This window comes from Sus scrofa, chromosome X, assembly GCF_000003025.6.
Source record: "Sus scrofa isolate TJ Tabasco breed Duroc chromosome X, Sscrofa11.1, whole genome shotgun sequence".
Taxonomy (NCBI): domain Eukaryota; kingdom Metazoa; phylum Chordata; class Mammalia; order Artiodactyla; family Suidae; genus Sus; species Sus scrofa.
In genome coordinates this window covers 101,194,985-101,211,463 of record NC_010461.5, presented here as the reverse complement: position 1 = coordinate 101,211,463, position 16,479 = coordinate 101,194,985, and the positions used below count along the sequence as shown (strand labels likewise).

The 16,479-nt window shown below is 36.9% G+C and overlaps 1 protein-coding gene across 29 annotated transcripts in view; it reads left to right on the top strand.

The window, feature by feature from the left end:
• Nucleotides 1-16,479, top strand: part of THOC2 (THO complex 2) — a 113,655-nt gene that overhangs the window by 73,160 nt on the left and 24,016 nt on the right. For 21 of the 29 annotated variants that reach the window (XR_002340775.1, XR_001302705.2, XR_001302708.2 and 18 more), the window contains exons 16-23: nucleotides 1,925-2,021; nucleotides 2,668-2,761; nucleotides 3,141-3,221; nucleotides 4,627-4,723; nucleotides 8,458-8,575; nucleotides 9,126-9,305; nucleotides 10,229-10,393; nucleotides 15,474-15,749. Coding sequence is in view for 15 of the 29 variants with exons in the window: in XM_021080467.1 (XP_020936126.1) it covers nucleotides 1,925-2,021; nucleotides 2,668-2,761; nucleotides 3,141-3,221; nucleotides 4,627-4,723; nucleotides 8,458-8,575; nucleotides 9,126-9,305; nucleotides 10,229-10,393; nucleotides 15,474-15,749 (1,108 nt within the window). In the remaining 14 variants the exon portion in view is untranslated. The remainder of the gene's footprint in view (nucleotides 1-1,924; nucleotides 2,022-2,667; nucleotides 2,762-3,140; nucleotides 3,222-4,626; nucleotides 4,724-8,457; nucleotides 8,576-9,125; nucleotides 9,306-10,228; nucleotides 10,394-15,473; nucleotides 15,750-16,479) is intronic. The other 8 variants (XR_001302709.2, XR_001302706.2, XR_001302710.2 and 5 more) reach the window with 1 other exon arrangement.

The following is a 16,479-nucleotide window of genomic DNA, read 5'->3' as shown; positions in this document are numbered from 1 at the left end:
TCCATGATCTGTCTCTCCCTATTTCCATTCTCATTTCCTGCCAAGTCTATACCTGTAGCTAAAATGGGCCCACCTAGGTTTCCCTGAATGTGCTATGGTCTCCTTTTCCTTTACATCTATTTTTTATTTCTTTTGTTTGCACAAGTTTTCCCATCACCTCTTTTTCCTCTCTCCATCTGGTGCCTTCATTGTTGTAAGGCAGATTGCAGTGTCACCTCTGTGAAGCATTCCGTAGCACATATTGCCAAACACACTTGATTGTTTCTTTATTTGGGCCACCACTGTCTCATATGCATATAACACTATCATACTGCTTAGATACATTGCTAATTTAAAATAATCTAATTTTTTGAATAGTTTATACATTCACATGGTGTAAATTTCAGTAGATATAAAAAGTCTCTCGCCTTGTTCACTCAGTTCTCCCAAGGGAAAGAAAAAGTGGCCACTGCTTAGTTTCTAATTTATCCTTCCAGGTATTTTTATGTATATGCAAGTGAGTACAAATATATTATTCCCTCCCTTTTTATACTATTGATAGCATATAATAAGTACTGTTCTATAATTTGCTCTGTTTATTTAAGAGTATAAGCATTTTAAAAATGGTTTTGAATCTGTCTCTCCAGCTGTGCCAAGCTTGAGAGCCGGAGCTGGTTATTCTTCCTTGTATTCCTAGTGCTTAGCACTTTGCCTGTCATAGAAGACATTAATATGAGTTAATGAATAAGTAAATTAATAAAAATGTTTATTACAGAAGATTGTGTGCAGAATTTTTTTTTTTGGTCTTTTTTTAGGGCTTTACCCATGGCATATGGAAGTTCTTGGGCTAGGGGTCGAGTTGGAATTGCAATTGCTGTCCTGCGCCACAGCCACAGCAACACAGGATCTGAGCCACATCTGCAACCTACACCACAGCTCACGGCAATGCCAGATCCTTAACCCACAGAGCAAGGCCAAGGATGGAACCTGCATCCTCATGGATGCTAGTCAGATTCGTTAACCACTGAGCCATGTCAGTAACTCTGGGGTCCCTCTTTTTCATGGGAAAAATCAAAACTGGGCCATGGAGAGTGGGAAGAGAAGCAGTTTTTTGATGAAATAATTTTGACTGATAGATCAGTTTTGTCATAAGAAATTTCTTAAGATAATTATATCAAGTTTGTCATTTCCAGAATGGTCACATTCCTTGAACTATCAACTGAATTCATTATTTACTTCATTATGTTTTCATTCTAGAAAACTTCCTATACTTGTAAGATTTTTTTTGGATTTATTATGTAATTTCATCAGAAGGGTTTAAGATCCTGTATAATAATTATTTTGTAGTAATTTATAAGCATTTCATAGACATAAATTTCCATAATGTTAGTAAAAGAATACTGAGTAGAGGGAGAATTATAGAGGAAGAAAAGGAGTAGAATTAATTTTTCAAGAATTGTTTACTTTGAATATGAAAAGCAAAGAACTTCCTGTATCAAGGAGTACAGCATCAGCTATTACTCTGTTAGGGTCATTGAAATAGATGTCATGAACTATTTCAGTGTATTACACCAAATTTGATATCCTAATCCTTAAACTGATAATGAGCCCTTCTAGATCTAAACCAGTTATTCTCTGTAAGAAGAGTTTTATGTACTTGTAGAGTACATTAAGAGTTTTAATGCTTTTTAGACTATTACTATAAAATGGAAATGTGTATATTGTAAATGTTAAGCATTAATACAAAATTTTATACCTTCTTGGATAATGCCTATTCAGAATATCCCAAGACCTGCAGTAAAGTATAAAAATATAAAGGGTCATTGTTTACATGGATTCATTTTGGATATTTGGGAAATATTTTTTTTCATGCTGTAACAAAGCTACCAACATTAAGAGGGAAATTACTTAAGATGATCCCTGCCACCTTTTTCTCCCCTTGTAGGCGTCTAACCAAGGAAAATGTGAAGCCTTCTGGAAGACAAATTGGGAAGTTGAGCCACAGCAATCCAACCATTTTGTTTGATTATGTATGTTTTGAGGTTAATATTATTTTCAGGGATTTTTCTTTTTGTTGTCTTTAAATCAGCATGAGTGGAGATAGAATGATATAATTGAAACTGTATGGTAGTTTTAGGGGGAACAGACCTTTAGCAAATGAAATATTATATGGTTATTCTTAAAAAACTAGTATACAATATGTTTAATATAGATACACATTGATCTACTCTTCTAGTGATATGTAACAGTGCTACTATTGTAAACAGACTAACATTGTCTTTCTTATGTACCACATTTTGAGTTCTAGAAACATTAATAAAAAGATGCATTATTTGTTGATTTTAGTTTTAGAAACATTTGAACACCATTTCATTGTGATTCAAATGGAACACTGTAATGTTTAGAAAAAGATTTCTAAATCACATTTAACGTAAGACTAGCCTCTATAATTCTAAAATTCAAGTTTGGATGCCCTGGAATTATCTCCTAATTGGAAAACATAGCCTAAGATAATATTTTCTAAGGAAAAGAAAGATAAAAGAATAGGTTTTATATAAATATACAATGGAAGGAAACTAATTTTAAGCATTAATTCTTTTGAAAAATAAAAAGATTAGCCATTATTTAGTTAACACAGAAGTTCTTTTGATTAGTTAATACCTTTTATTCTTTGTTGCTGTCTTCCAGATTTTGTCACAAATACAGAAGTATGATAACTTAATAACACCTGTAGTAGATTCATTGAAATACCTCACTTCATTGAATTATGATGTCTTGGCCTGTATCCTTTCAAGTGAAGTAATACATAGATTTCACATTTCATAGATCTTAATAGTGAATGTTTTATTTTCATTCTAAGTTCTTTAGTAACCATTTGAGGTTAATTCACTTGGCTGATCTGAAGGTTGGTCAGTCAAGGAGCTTGTGTGTGCTTGTCTGTGTTTGTAGTGTTAAGTTTACTCAATATCTTTGGTATAGATTCTATCTAGCTTGCTGAAAGATGGAAAAGAGGCTAAAAGAGAACTATAACGAATGTATTTTTCAATAATTTGGAATAACTTGAAGCTAACAATTTACTTTTTTCCGAAGGGGTAGAATTTTTAAAGGGGTCTTTTTTAGAGATGTTAGTGACTTAAAATTTTTTTCTTAATGTATGAAAGATTGTATCATTGAAGCTTTAGCTAATCCAGAAAAGGAGAGAATGAAACATGATGACACAACAATCTCAAGCTGGCTTCAGAGTAAGTATTTTTATTTTTCCAAAGATGAAATTTCTTTCTGTTGTAACCGCCATGCTATGTATTTTATTACCCATGCCAAGAGCCTTGTTTGTCAAGATTTCTTGAGAATATCTAGCCACTCAGATTTTTCTATAGAGGGTCCAAGTCCTTGACTGAGTAAGGAGGTTTGTATGGTAATCATTCATCTTCCAACTCAAGAGGCTGTGATAGAATTTGGGCAAGCATTACTGGGAAGATGAAGGTTCCATCCATTCCATTATTTTAGAGGAATTAATCTTAAGGGAACTGTCCTCTCTTCTCTACTTTTTATCCTGAGGTTCCAGTCATCTTAAAAGAACAAAAACTTGGTTGTTTAACAGAAAACCCCTAGCCTTGTTTTTTTTTTCCCTTGTACTTTTGATTTCTAGCAACCAGTTCCATTTTCTTTCAATGTATTTTGTCTTTGATAGTGGAATCTTGTAGTAGTTCCCTATTGCCCTTTGAAGTCTGCAATCTGTAATAAATCATACAAATAAATTCTTTTGGAATCAGGTCCTTACTATACTAGCCTCATCTGTTGCCCTTCCCTAATATTCTAGGTTGCATTAATTAATGCTAACTTCCTGTACTTTCTATGGCCCTTTAGCATGTATTATTCCCTCTACTCAATATACTCTTCCACACCTACTCATCTCCTCACACACATTTCCTACTTATTAATTAGATTTCAGGTTAGGGGTCACTTTCTTTGAAAAGCTTTTCCTAGTGACACTCCCACCCAAAAGTCAGAATAAGGTGCCCCTCTTCTGTACTTTTGTTGAAGCTTTTAGTCAGGTTTACTTTAATTGTTTTAGTTATTTTAATTTACTTTTCTGTGTCCCTCACTGGACTGTAAACTCCTTGAGGGCAGGACCTGTGTTTTGTCCATTATCCTTTAGGTGCTCAGCAGATAATTTTTGAAAAGGCTGAAGATCACTTAACTTTACTAGGCTCTCCTCTTGTCTTAACTGGGATTTTTTTCCTATTCATGATGTGATACGTAAGAACTATTGGCTAAAATTGGTCTTTTGTTTGCTTCTTGGTCTAGCAATGTCTTCTTGCCCCCCTCCCCACAACTAGTGGCATTCACCGTTCTACTCTATACCAACTCTGTGACCATGAGCAAGTTACATGATATATCTGTTCTGAATTTTCCTCATCATTAGGTTTATACCAAGCTGAGATAGATATTGCAAAGATTATATGAGATAATTATATATATTCAATAATAGTGGCTATTATTATAAATTTCCATTCAGTAGCATCAGCAATACAGTTTTTCCCACCTCATTTTGTTTTGGAAATTTAGTTGAAAAAAATGACACTTAATATTGTGCTTTTTATTCTATGAACTGTTTTTAAAAAGCCCTTTTTTTATTTCATATAGGTCTGGCTAGTTTCTGTGGTGCAGTTTTTCGTAAATATCCAATTGATCTTGCTGGTCTTCTTCAATATGTGGCTAATCAGCTAAAGGCAGGCAAAAGGTATTCTGGGCAAATTATATGTAAATGAAATTCAATAATTAGAGTACTTCTGGTGGAATTGGGATATTGAGCTTGGTATTATCTTAAAAAACTATTTGCTGGGTGTAGTCTTAAGAGCAATAGTTGCTCATTTATATGTAATTCTTTAATTAAAAGAAAATAAGAATATAGGGAGTTCCCGTCATGGCTCAGCCAAAACGAATCTGAGTAGCATCCATGAGGATCAGGTTCAATCGCTGGCCTCGTTCAGTGTACTAAGGATCCGTCATTGCCGTGAGCTGTGGTGTAATTCGTGGACCACGGCTCAGATCCCAAGTTGCTGTGGCTGTGGTGTAGGCTGGCAGCTACAGCTCTGATTGGACCCGTAGCATGGGAACCTCCATATGCTGTGGATGTGGCCCTAAAAATAGAAGAAAGGAAAGAAAAATATAAACAGAAAGAAATGTAATATTTGGCCATATATGTAACTCATTTAAAAAAACTTTTTTGGGGCTGGAGCATGGCACATGCGTGGCATATGGAAGTTCCCAGGCCAGGGATTGAATCTGAGCCGCAGTTGTGACCTGTGCCACAGCTGTGACAATGCTGAATCCATAACCCACTGCACCAGGTTGGGGATCGAACTCAAGCTGCTGCAGGGATAATGTCAGATCCTTAATTAACCTGCTGTGACTCAACAGGAACTCCAAAACTAGCTCATTTTGACTACCTGTTAGGCTTTTGAATAAATGGTTAATAGTAGTATATTGTAAATCCTTTTATGGCAAAACATATTGCACTATTGATTATGCTGCTGGGCATTAATTGGCTGTAAAATTGAGCATTTGGTAGGAATGTGTCTGTTTTGAGGGAGTATGTAGTATCTTTGAAGCACACTATTTTTTTTTTTTTTTTTTTTGTCTTTTTGCCTTTTCTAGGGCCGCTCCTGTGGCATATGGAGTTCCCAGGCTAGGGGTCTAATTGGAGCTGTAGCCACCAGTCTACGCCAGGGCCACAGCAACGTGGGATCCGAGCCGCGTTTGCGACCTACACCACAGCTCACGACAACACCAGATCCTTAACCCACTGATCAAGGCCAGGGATCGAACCTGCAACCTCATGATTCCTAGTTGGATTTGTTAACCACTGAACCACGACGGGAACTCCTTTTTTTTTTTTTTTAATTTAAACTTTAGTGATAGGTAGAGCTAATCTTCCTTTTGGACATTGTCCTCTTTTTTTCTTTAAAAAAATTTTTTTTTATCTAATGATTTTAATTTTTTTCCATTATAACTGGTTTACAGTGTTCTGTCAATTTTCTACTGTACAGCATGGTGACCCAGTTACACATACATGTATACATTCTTTTTTCTTACATTATCAGGTTCTATCATAATTGACTAGACATAGTTCCCAGTGCTACACAGCTGGATCCCATTGCTAATCCATCCCGAAGGCAATAGCCTGCATCTATTAACCCCAAGCTCCCAGTCCCTCCCACTCCCTTCCCTTACCCCTTGGCAACCACAAGTCTTTTCTCCAAGTCCATGGTTTTCTTTTCTGTGGAAAGGTTCATTTGTGCCTTATATTAGATTCCAGATATAAGTGATATCATATGGTATTTGCCTTTCTCTTTCTGACTGACTTCACTCAGGATGAGAGTCTCTAGTTCCATCCATGTTGCTGCAAATGGCATTTTCTTTATAAATACTGAGTTTTATTATTTTATTCTGGACCAATATAGAGTTTGAATTAGAATGTATATTAAACTCCATCAGCAATAGAGTGACTAGAATCAAAAAACTGGAATTGTTTTCAAAAACTTACTGTTAAGAAAGCAGACAAAAATTTGTAAAGCTATCTGATGCTCCAAACAAGTATTACCCAAGTAATTCTGTTTTTTTGGTGTATTTTTTGGTCTTTTTTAGGACCGCATCCGAGGTACATGGAAGTTCCCAGGCTAGGGGTAGAATCGGAGCTACAGCTGCTGGCCTGTGCCACAGCCACAGCAACACCAGATCTGAGCTATGTCTGTGACCTGTACCATAGCTCATGGCAGTGCCAGGTCCTTAATCCACTGAGTGGGGCCAGGGATCAAACCTGCATCCTCATGGATACTAGTCGGGTTTGTTACCACTGGGCCATGACAGAAACTCCATACCCAAGTAATTCTTGACAGATTATTTTGGTTTCGGAAAAACTTTACAAAAATAATAATTAGGTTCAAGATTTTATGTATGACTGGATCACTTTGCTGTACAGCAGAAATTGGCACAACATTGTAAATCAACTGTACTTTAATAAAAATGTAAGACTTCTATTAGCATATATTACTTGTTTATACTCATATTGGCCATTCCCATACATTTTACTCTTCTGTGTCTGTATAGGCTGAGAAAACATCGCATTATTTTCACATCTCTAGCTCAGTTTTCTGTATTGTGATAAAGTTTTTGTGATCATCTAATTAAAAGATAGTTTAAAGGAAAAACAAAATCTTTCACTGGCACTTTTTTTAAAATCTTTTTTTATTATTTCTTTTTTTAATTATTCAATGAATTTTATTACATTTATTTCATTGGCACTTGTTGCATACTAATTTGCCTGAGGGCCCTGTTTTCAAAAACTATGTTTAGGGAAGCAAGGCAAGTTGAGAGAGTAAACATTTAACGAGAACCTTATAAAACTGTTCCTTTGTCCACTAACTTGTGCTTTGGGTATACTTAGCTTTACCTTTGGGAAAACATCTGTAACTTGTTTTGTAGGAAAGAATGTTTTCACTTTACCTTTATTACTTAACTAATTAAGGAAGATCTTGGAAGTTTATTTCCATTGACAGTCCTAAACATTGATAATTCAAATACATAACTGGTAGCATAGTAATAAATATGCTTAAGGCAGGCCATTAAACTGTCAGGCTCAAATACCACAACTTGAAACTTGTGTTCCTTTTTTCCTTTTTCCTTCATTCCTTCCAAGTATGTGTGATTGTTTAGAGAGATGATTCTATATCATCAAAAATATATTGGAGTTCGCTTGTGGTGCAGTGGGTTAAGGATCTGGCATTGTCACTGCAGTGGCGTGGGTTCAATCCATGGCCCAAGAACTTCCACATGCCATGGGCACAAACAAATACACACACACACACCCCATCATGTACTGAAGGAGAAAAAAATGCCATGAAAGACATTGGGTTGACTGATAAAAATGAAGTATGACCTGTAGATCAGTAAAAACGCATTGTATCAGTATTTCCTAACATTGGTAACTATGCTGTGGTTATGTAAGAGAATAGCTATATTATTAGGTAATACATTAGGAATTTTAGGTACCTCTAAAATGATGTTCCTCACTAGATAAGTTACTCTCAAATAGTTCAAAAAATCGTGTGTGTGTATGTGTATGAAGATAGGGAGAGAGAGAAAACAAATGATATATTGAACAGGAGTAAAAATGTTAATAGGTGAAGTAGAGGTAAAGGCTATATGAGAGTGCTTTATACTGTTTTTATCTTTGTAGCCTATCTGTAAGTTTGAAATTATTTCTAAGTTAAAATTTGAACATATTACATCCCCCAAATACTTTTCAGTATAGTTCTAGGAATGCAGTTTTTCCTTAAAAATTACTTCAGATATTTCTCCCCAATAATTATATATACAAATAATTTAGAGATTCTGAGTATATTAATTACAATTCATTTTTACTTTTATGTTTGAGATTTCAACTATAGACTGTTTCTTATTTTTCCTAAATAGTTTTGACCTGCTTATATTGAAAGAAGTGGTACAAAAAATGGCAGGAATAGAAATTACGGAAGAAATGACAATGGAGCAGCTAGAGGCCATGACTGGTGGAGAGCAACTAAAAGCTGAGGTGAGAGTTGCTACTTTTGTTCATTGACTTAAAATTCAAAATGTATGCATGCTCATAATAAAGAATTTAAACAGCACATAAGTACATAAAGCTAAATGTCAAAGCCATACATGCCCTCCTCTTACAATCGCCCCCACCTCCCTTTAAAAAATTGTGATATACTAATTTAAGCTTTAAAAAAAACTGAAAGTATGAAAGAGAGTAAGACTCTGTAAGGGAAATAAATATCAAATCTTCTGTGATCCTCAGAACTCTTAACTGGCATAAATCTCTGTTAAATCTGCTCCACATTAACTAAAAAGGGGCTGCACGGTAGAAAATGGAAAATACATAAAAGTTTAAAGACACTTGACAGTTATCTTTAATTCAGTGACTAAAGTAAGTGGCAGTAAAATGAATTTGAAAAAGAGGTAAGGAATATAGAGTGTCTGAGTTTTTTTTATCTTCAGGATTGTATCTGAATGTTTTCTTTTCTTTTTTTTTTTTTCAGATCAGATAGCATGCATTATGTACTGGGACACTGGTAAATTTATGTCTTCTCTTTTTGCAGGGTGGTTATTTTGGCCAGATAAGAAACACTAAAAAATCTTCCCAGAGATTAAAGGATGCACTATTAGACCATGATCTTGCTCTTCCTCTCTGTTTGCTTATGGCTCAGCAGAGGAATGGGGTAATCTTTCAGGAAGGTGGAGAGAAACATTTGAAACTTGTGGGAAAACTCTATGATCAGGCAAGTTAAAGCCACCTTATGTTTCTGTGGATTTTTTTTTTTGGCTGCGCCCACAGTGTGTGGAAGTTCCTGGGATAGGGATCGAACCCAAGGCACAACAGTGACAACGCCAGATCTTTAACCCACTGAGATACTGGGGAACTCCCTGTGGATTTTTTTAATTATGATAATTGAAAATATAGAATGTGATATAATCTGAAAAATGTTGCTTTGCACATCATATATATGTGTGTATACATCTATATCATATATATAAAATAGACATTCTGGAAATAGGGACTATTTCTGTGGGAATTAATGAATTATGATATTTAAGAAATGGCTATAGGAATGTAGGAATATGTAGAAGGTATTCAGTTAAGTAGAGAACTTCAAGTTGTTTGCTTTCATATATTTTTTGATCTCTGAAAATTTGGAATTTCAATTACAAGGTAGATAAGAACTTTATAAAGCATATTTTAAAATGTATTTTAAATATTAAGCACCAAAACCTATGATTAGCCTAAAAAAATGTGTTTAACCATCACTCACTATATTACAAAAAAATAAAAAAATCATGTATATCTTACAAAGTTTTCATCTTTTAAGGGCCAGAGAATTGGCTTGTATGTACATAAAGCTGTTCTATGTGATAGATAAATATATTCTACTGCTAAAAGTGATCAACAATAATAGCCTGGAACTTGAGACTTTGATTGGCTATTAAAGTCTTAGGTTAGTCAACTCTTTAGGACTTGGGGGTCTTTTTTGTAATATGGTTATATGATTAAGTTTGTAGATTGTCTCCAAAGTTCTTTCAAGTAGTAAAATTTGAATTCTTATTGGTTAAACAAAATATTATTAAAATAACATATCTTAGTTATTTTAGAAAATGTTATGTTGGTTCTGTAAAATGTGTTTTTTGTCTTATTTTTAAAATTTAGTGTCATGATACCCTGGTACAATTTGGTGGGTTTTTAGCATCTAATCTAAGCACAGAAGATTATATAAAGCGAGTGCCTTCAATTGATGTGCTCTGTAATGAATTTCACACACCCCATGATGCAGCATTTTTCCTGTCTAGACCAATGTATGCACACCATATTTCGGTAAGTATAAGTATCTTTGCTGCCATTCAAGGATGATTCCACATTGCCTGTTACTTTTTTATTTGTAAATGCATTTTAAGTTGACATTAATATAGATTATGTCTCTTAGAGTTACTCTTGTGTTAATACTTAGCTGTGAGCAGTGGACAATGAAAATACCCCTTTAAAAAGCAAGTTTTACTAGTTCTATAATTTTACGGTTACTACACCGATTGTCCAAGTTGATGTCTTATGGGTCCTCTAGAACTGTAATTCTCAAACATTAGTGTAGATCACCAGGGAATTAGAGAATAATCACCATTGAAGCATCTTGGAAACTCAACCTGATATCTACAAATTCTAATTTAGTAACTTGAATGATACCTGGGGATTTTTATTTGTTTATTTATTAAGAAGCACTAGATGATTCTGATGTAGGCAAATATAGTACATCATTCTGAGAAACACTCCTGTTTCTCTGAATACAGAGAATCCTGTTTCCTCAGTGACAGTATCCTTGTCAGATAGTTGACTTGCTATCACGCATACTGCCTTGAAAGAATTAAAGACAAATTGATAGACCTAATGATCCCTAAACATTTTGGAAACCCTTGCACTCTCTGTTGTGTAACTTCTAGGAAAGGTATATTCATGGTTCTTGTTTTATTTCTCTCCACCTAAATTATACAACTGAAAACAAACAACAAAAAGCAAATTGAAAATCCTCCCAAGCAATAGTATCCCATTAATGACTACTGACATTTAAGTAAGAATGTGGGGAAAGAGGAGACAGCCCTCCCTTCTCTTCTTTACCTGCCACTTGGATTCTGTCCTTTCAAAGCTCTTACCTCTTTTTTTGCTTTTTAGGGCTGCATGTGTGGCGTATGAAATTCTCAGGCTAAGGGTTGGATTGGAGCTACAGCTGCTGGTGTACGCCACAGCAATGCAGGATCTGAGCTGCGTCTGTGACCTACACCACAGCTCATGGCAACTCTGGATCTTCGACCCACTGAGCAAGGCCAGGGATGGAACTGAAATCTTCGTGGGTACTAGTTGGATTTGTTTCCGCTGTGCCACAACAGGAATTCCAAAGCTCTTACCTCTAATAGGAATTACTTTTCCTTTTCCCTCAGGGCCATTGTCAGTCCTCTATTTGGAAAGTTGTGGTACTTCTCCACTCTTACTGGAGCCCCAGCATGTTCTTCATTTTTTTTGTAGCCTTGGATTCTGGCCCTGTTGTTATTTTTCAGTCTGTATTGTGCAGGGCTTTTACTTCATATTTTGGGGAAGATCTTTGTCATTTCTCCTAAACTAGGATCCCTTCTTTATTCCCAGTAGGAATATACAAGGCTGTGCTGTAGAGGTATGGAAAAGGGTGCTGAGAAATTTGGAGTCTAATTGACCATTTAATCAGCCATCAGCTTTTAGCATTTATATATCAACTGCTATAGTCTCACATTTGCCTCTAACAACTAACCATATTAATTGATTCAGTTATCACTTATAATACTGTGCTATACTCTCTAGAGGGAAAAAGGGAATAAGGGAGTAGGATTGGGTCCTACTCCTTTAGACTCTCTCAATCCAAAAAAAATTGTCATGCTCTCTTTGTATAGTTATGTCTTGTGTTGTTGCCCCACCCCACAGTAGATTAGTGTCAGCTATACAGCAGGGGACCTGATTTCTTCAAGGATTGAGGCGGGAGAATTGCTTCATCTAAGAAATTCTGACCTGCCCTGTGCTATACTGAGAAGTAAACACAAATTAGTGATGTTGAACCCTAGCAAACAGGAACACCTGGTTGCTCAAGATTTCTAGATCAGAAAATCAACCAGGTCATTCATACCAAGCTACCTTTTCTGTAGCCTGTGTAAAATATTGTGTCTTTTGTCATTTAAGAGAGACAAATATCTGAACAAACAAATTTCTCTCTCAGGTTGAAGAAGAAAACAGAACTGTACAGAGGTGGCTATACAAACAAGTCAGAGATAGGTCACATGCCACCCTCTGGAAAGGGAGTTCCTTGGGAACCTTGGTTACATTGGATTGAGCATCCAAGCTTCCCTAGGGATCTTTGCTTTTGCCTCTTGGGTGAAAACTTTTGATGAGATAGTATGAGTATTAGTGGGCTGCTGGTTTCCTTCCATAAATTGACTACTGGCAGGCTTTCATGGGAATAATTTAGCCATCCAAACACTGCTCAGATTATTAGGCCAACAGGAACTTTTGAACAGCAATTAGAAGTACAGCAGTAGCAGTGGATATCAGCTCTGTCACATAGGTCTAGTTTCCTAGGTGACTTAAGATGTGGAGCTGTTACACTTCTCCATTTTACTGAAGATGTGAGCTTAAAGAGTGGTTAAACAGACTTTAGACAAGGAAATATTCATGAAGTATAGCTGTCTTTTCTGATCAAGCTTATTTTTTTCCCAACTAGATAGGAGCTAGGGGGTACCTAGCAATAGAAGTCACAGATTCGGAACCAAAGGATTGGGGAGAGGGCTATCATGTAACAAACACTCTCATTCCTGTAACCTAATTTTCACTTTTAATTGTTGATACCTACCTTGCAACACTGGTTTGAAAGAGCGGCTTTTCTCCCAGTTCATATTCTAAATATTGCCCAAATTAGGTAAATAAGCTATCTTATGCAGGTAATTTGAGCACTGTTTTATTCTACATTTTGTTAGAAGTTCAACAGATGTTACTCTGCATACATAGATTCATATTAGTTGCCGTCAGTAGGGCCCGCCCTCAAAAATTTAAAAGTCTTTCTTATCCCAGCTCCTATTCTGTCTCTGTCATAAGTAATAGTCTTTATAGCTTTGTCACCTGTGTGGCTTCAGTAGTTATCAGCATGCTCTCTAACATGGGAATAATAGGACATAAATTTTCCCACTCATAAATTAATTACATGATTCTCAAAGCCTGCTTGGGGTACCCTGTGGAACAAAGAGTACTTGTTATACCTTCAATCCACTGAGCCTGGGGTATGGCGGCATCAGGAGGGACGGCAGCTGGGCTGTAAGGAGCCAAGACTCTTTGCCTATCATGATGCAGAAGTGGAAGCAGAACCTTTGACTTCTGACCTTCTAGTTCTGAGTTCCATGTTTAGCACAGACTGAATGATTTAAGTGCTTTTCTAACATATAGAAGAAGCTAGTTTTAGATTTCCTTTTAGGTTCATCTTCAGGGATGATGCCTAACCCAGATGGTTTTCTGGGTGACAGCTCTTTCATCTTTTTTTTTTTTTTTTTGTCTTTTGTCTTTTGTCTTTTTGTTGTTGTTGTTGTTGCTATTTCTTGGGCCGCTCCCACGGCATATGGAGGTTCCCAGGCTAGGGGTTGAATTGGAGCTGTAGCCACCAGCCTACGCCAGAGCCACAGCAACTTGGGATCCGAGCCGCGTCTGCAACCTACACCACAGCTCACGGCAACGCCGGATCGTTAACCCACTGAGCAAGGGCAGGGACCGAACCCGCAACCTCATGGTTCCTAGTCGGATTCATTAACCACTGCGCCACGACGGGAACTCCAGCTCTTTCATCTTAAAGAGACTGAAGAATGTGAGACAATAGTAACAACTCACTCCACGTTGTATTACTTTCTTTTTTACATTTGGCATATATTCTGTGAACTAATACGTAGACCCTCCCATTGTACTAACATTTTCTTTTTCTCATACAATTAGTTATGGCCTTCCTCTGACTCTTCCCCCAAATTAGGATAAACCAATCAGGAAAAAAAAAAAAGCTGTAGTAAGTCACTTGCCATATGCTTTAAATTCCAGTATACCATAGCCATTTATAGAAAATCTTATTTAGCTTAGCAGTAGAGTGACCAGTTTGTCCTGGTTTGCCTGGTTATTTTCCAGTTTTAGCATTACAGTCTTGCATCCTGAGAAACCTCTCAATCACTGGCAAACCTAGACAGTTGGTCACCCTACTTAGCGGTCTTATGGTAATGTTCTGATAACCTTTCTTCGTGTCGATCCACCATTTTTTGGGGGTGTGCTTGTGGCATGTGGAAGTTCCTGGGCCAGGGATTGAACCTGAGACACAGCAGTGTCAACACCAAATCCTTTAACTGCTAGACCACCAGGGAACTCCTGATCCAGCTTTTTATTATTTTTTTGCTTTTTAGGGCTGCTCCAGTGGCATATGGGAGTTCCCAGGCTAGGGGTCAAATCGGAGCTGCAGCCTAAGCCACAGCCACGGCAATGCCGGATCCTTAACCCACTGAGCAAGGCCAGAGATCAAACCCACGTTCTCATGGATACTAGTCAGGTTCTTAACCTGGTGATCTGCAGTGGGAACTCCCTGATCCAGCTTCTTAATTGACAAATTGTAACAGCTGATAAGGGCTACATGCAGTGATAAAACATTCTGTCTTGGCTGTTACTAGTTCCATTCTGCCTCTTTACTAGTGTTAAGACCCTCTGCTTGGTTCTTTTATTTATTTATTTATTTATTTTATCTTTTTGCCATTTCTTGGGCTGCTCTCACGGCATATGGAGGTTCCCAGGCTAGGGGTCGAATCAGGGCCATAGCCTCTGGCCTATACTAGAGCCACAGCAACGTGGGATCTGAGCCATGTCTGCAACCTACACCAAAGCTCACAGCAGCACCGGATCCTTAACCCACTGAGCAAGGCCAGGGATCAAACCTGTAACCTCATGGTTCCTAGTCAGATTCGTTAACCACTGAGCCACGATGGGAACTCCTGCTTGGTTCCTTTAAAAAGCAGGAGTTCCTCTCAAAAGTTAGTTCCTCTCAAAAGCGGGGGTGGAAACCCTACATGTTCAATCCTTGAGAGGGGGAAAAGGACAGGGGCCCCACATAGTCTCTTCAGTTACTCAACAGGTCAGATGCAATAAAAATATTCTGAAAAGCTCTTACCTAGTGAGCACACAGGACTATATTGAAACAGCTTCCAGGGATGATTCATCTTAAAAGAAATGTTCTTGGTAAGAAATTAGAATCCCTACAACAGTTTTGTTTGCTCATCTTTTGATTCTTGAAAAGGGAACCTATGTTTTTACATTATGAAAATCAGTGCTATGAATTATGTTGTATGTGTGTGTTTTTACTTTTTATCTCCAGTCAAAGTATGATGAACTTAAAAAATCAGAGAAGGGAAGTAAACAGCAACATAAAGTTCATAAGTACATTACATCATGTGAAATGGTGATGGCTCCTGTCCATGAAGCAGTGGTTTCCTTACATGTTTCCAAGGTCTGGGATGACATCAGCCCTCAATTCTATGCTACATTCTGGTCGTTGACAATGTATGACCTTGCAGTTCCACATACCAGCTATGAACGGGAAGTCAATAAACTTAAAGTCCAGATGAAAGCAATTGATGACAATCAGGAAATGGTAGGTTTTTGTTCTAGTAGCACAAATACAGTAACTTCATGGTCTTAACTCAACATTAGCCATACTTTGGAATTGTGCTAGCTCAGGTTCCTATCTTCTTATGCAATATTTTTTGAGTGGGATTAGAGGTGAGCTCTCAATTGGTGAGGGCAAGGGCATGGTGAGGGCATGGAGGTTATGATCAATCAAAAGATATTTGTGTTTGCTTTTCTACTGAAGGCTATGTTAGCAACTTAAAATGATCCATGTAACTCCAATTGCAAGGGCAATAGATGTTTGCAGAATGAGAATTCTTTAGGGGAAAGCTTTATTAAAGAGGTGAGTCTTGAACTGGGTAGATTGTGGAAATGTGGTGGCAAATTGGCCACTCTAGAGCTTTCCCAAAGGTATGAAGTAGTCTAAAGAGACCACTTTTACTTTACTCAATGGGCTTAATGATAAATTTGAATGGTTAAAATGTGGTCAGATGATGTAGAGTGGTTAAAGTTAGAAAAGAAAGCTTGATAAAATTGACAGCTATTTTAGATTCTTGAACAGGGAAGTGATAATGGTAAAAAAAAATGGTACTTTAGAAAGATTATTTGTGACAGTGGTATGAGGGATACGAAGAAGAGACTGGCATTAGGCTGGAGACCAGCTAGGTGGCTTTTTGGGTAATTCATTATGAAGTACTGAGAGCATAGGCTATGGTGGAAGTAGTGGGAATGCAAAAGATTAGCAAGCAATTGGA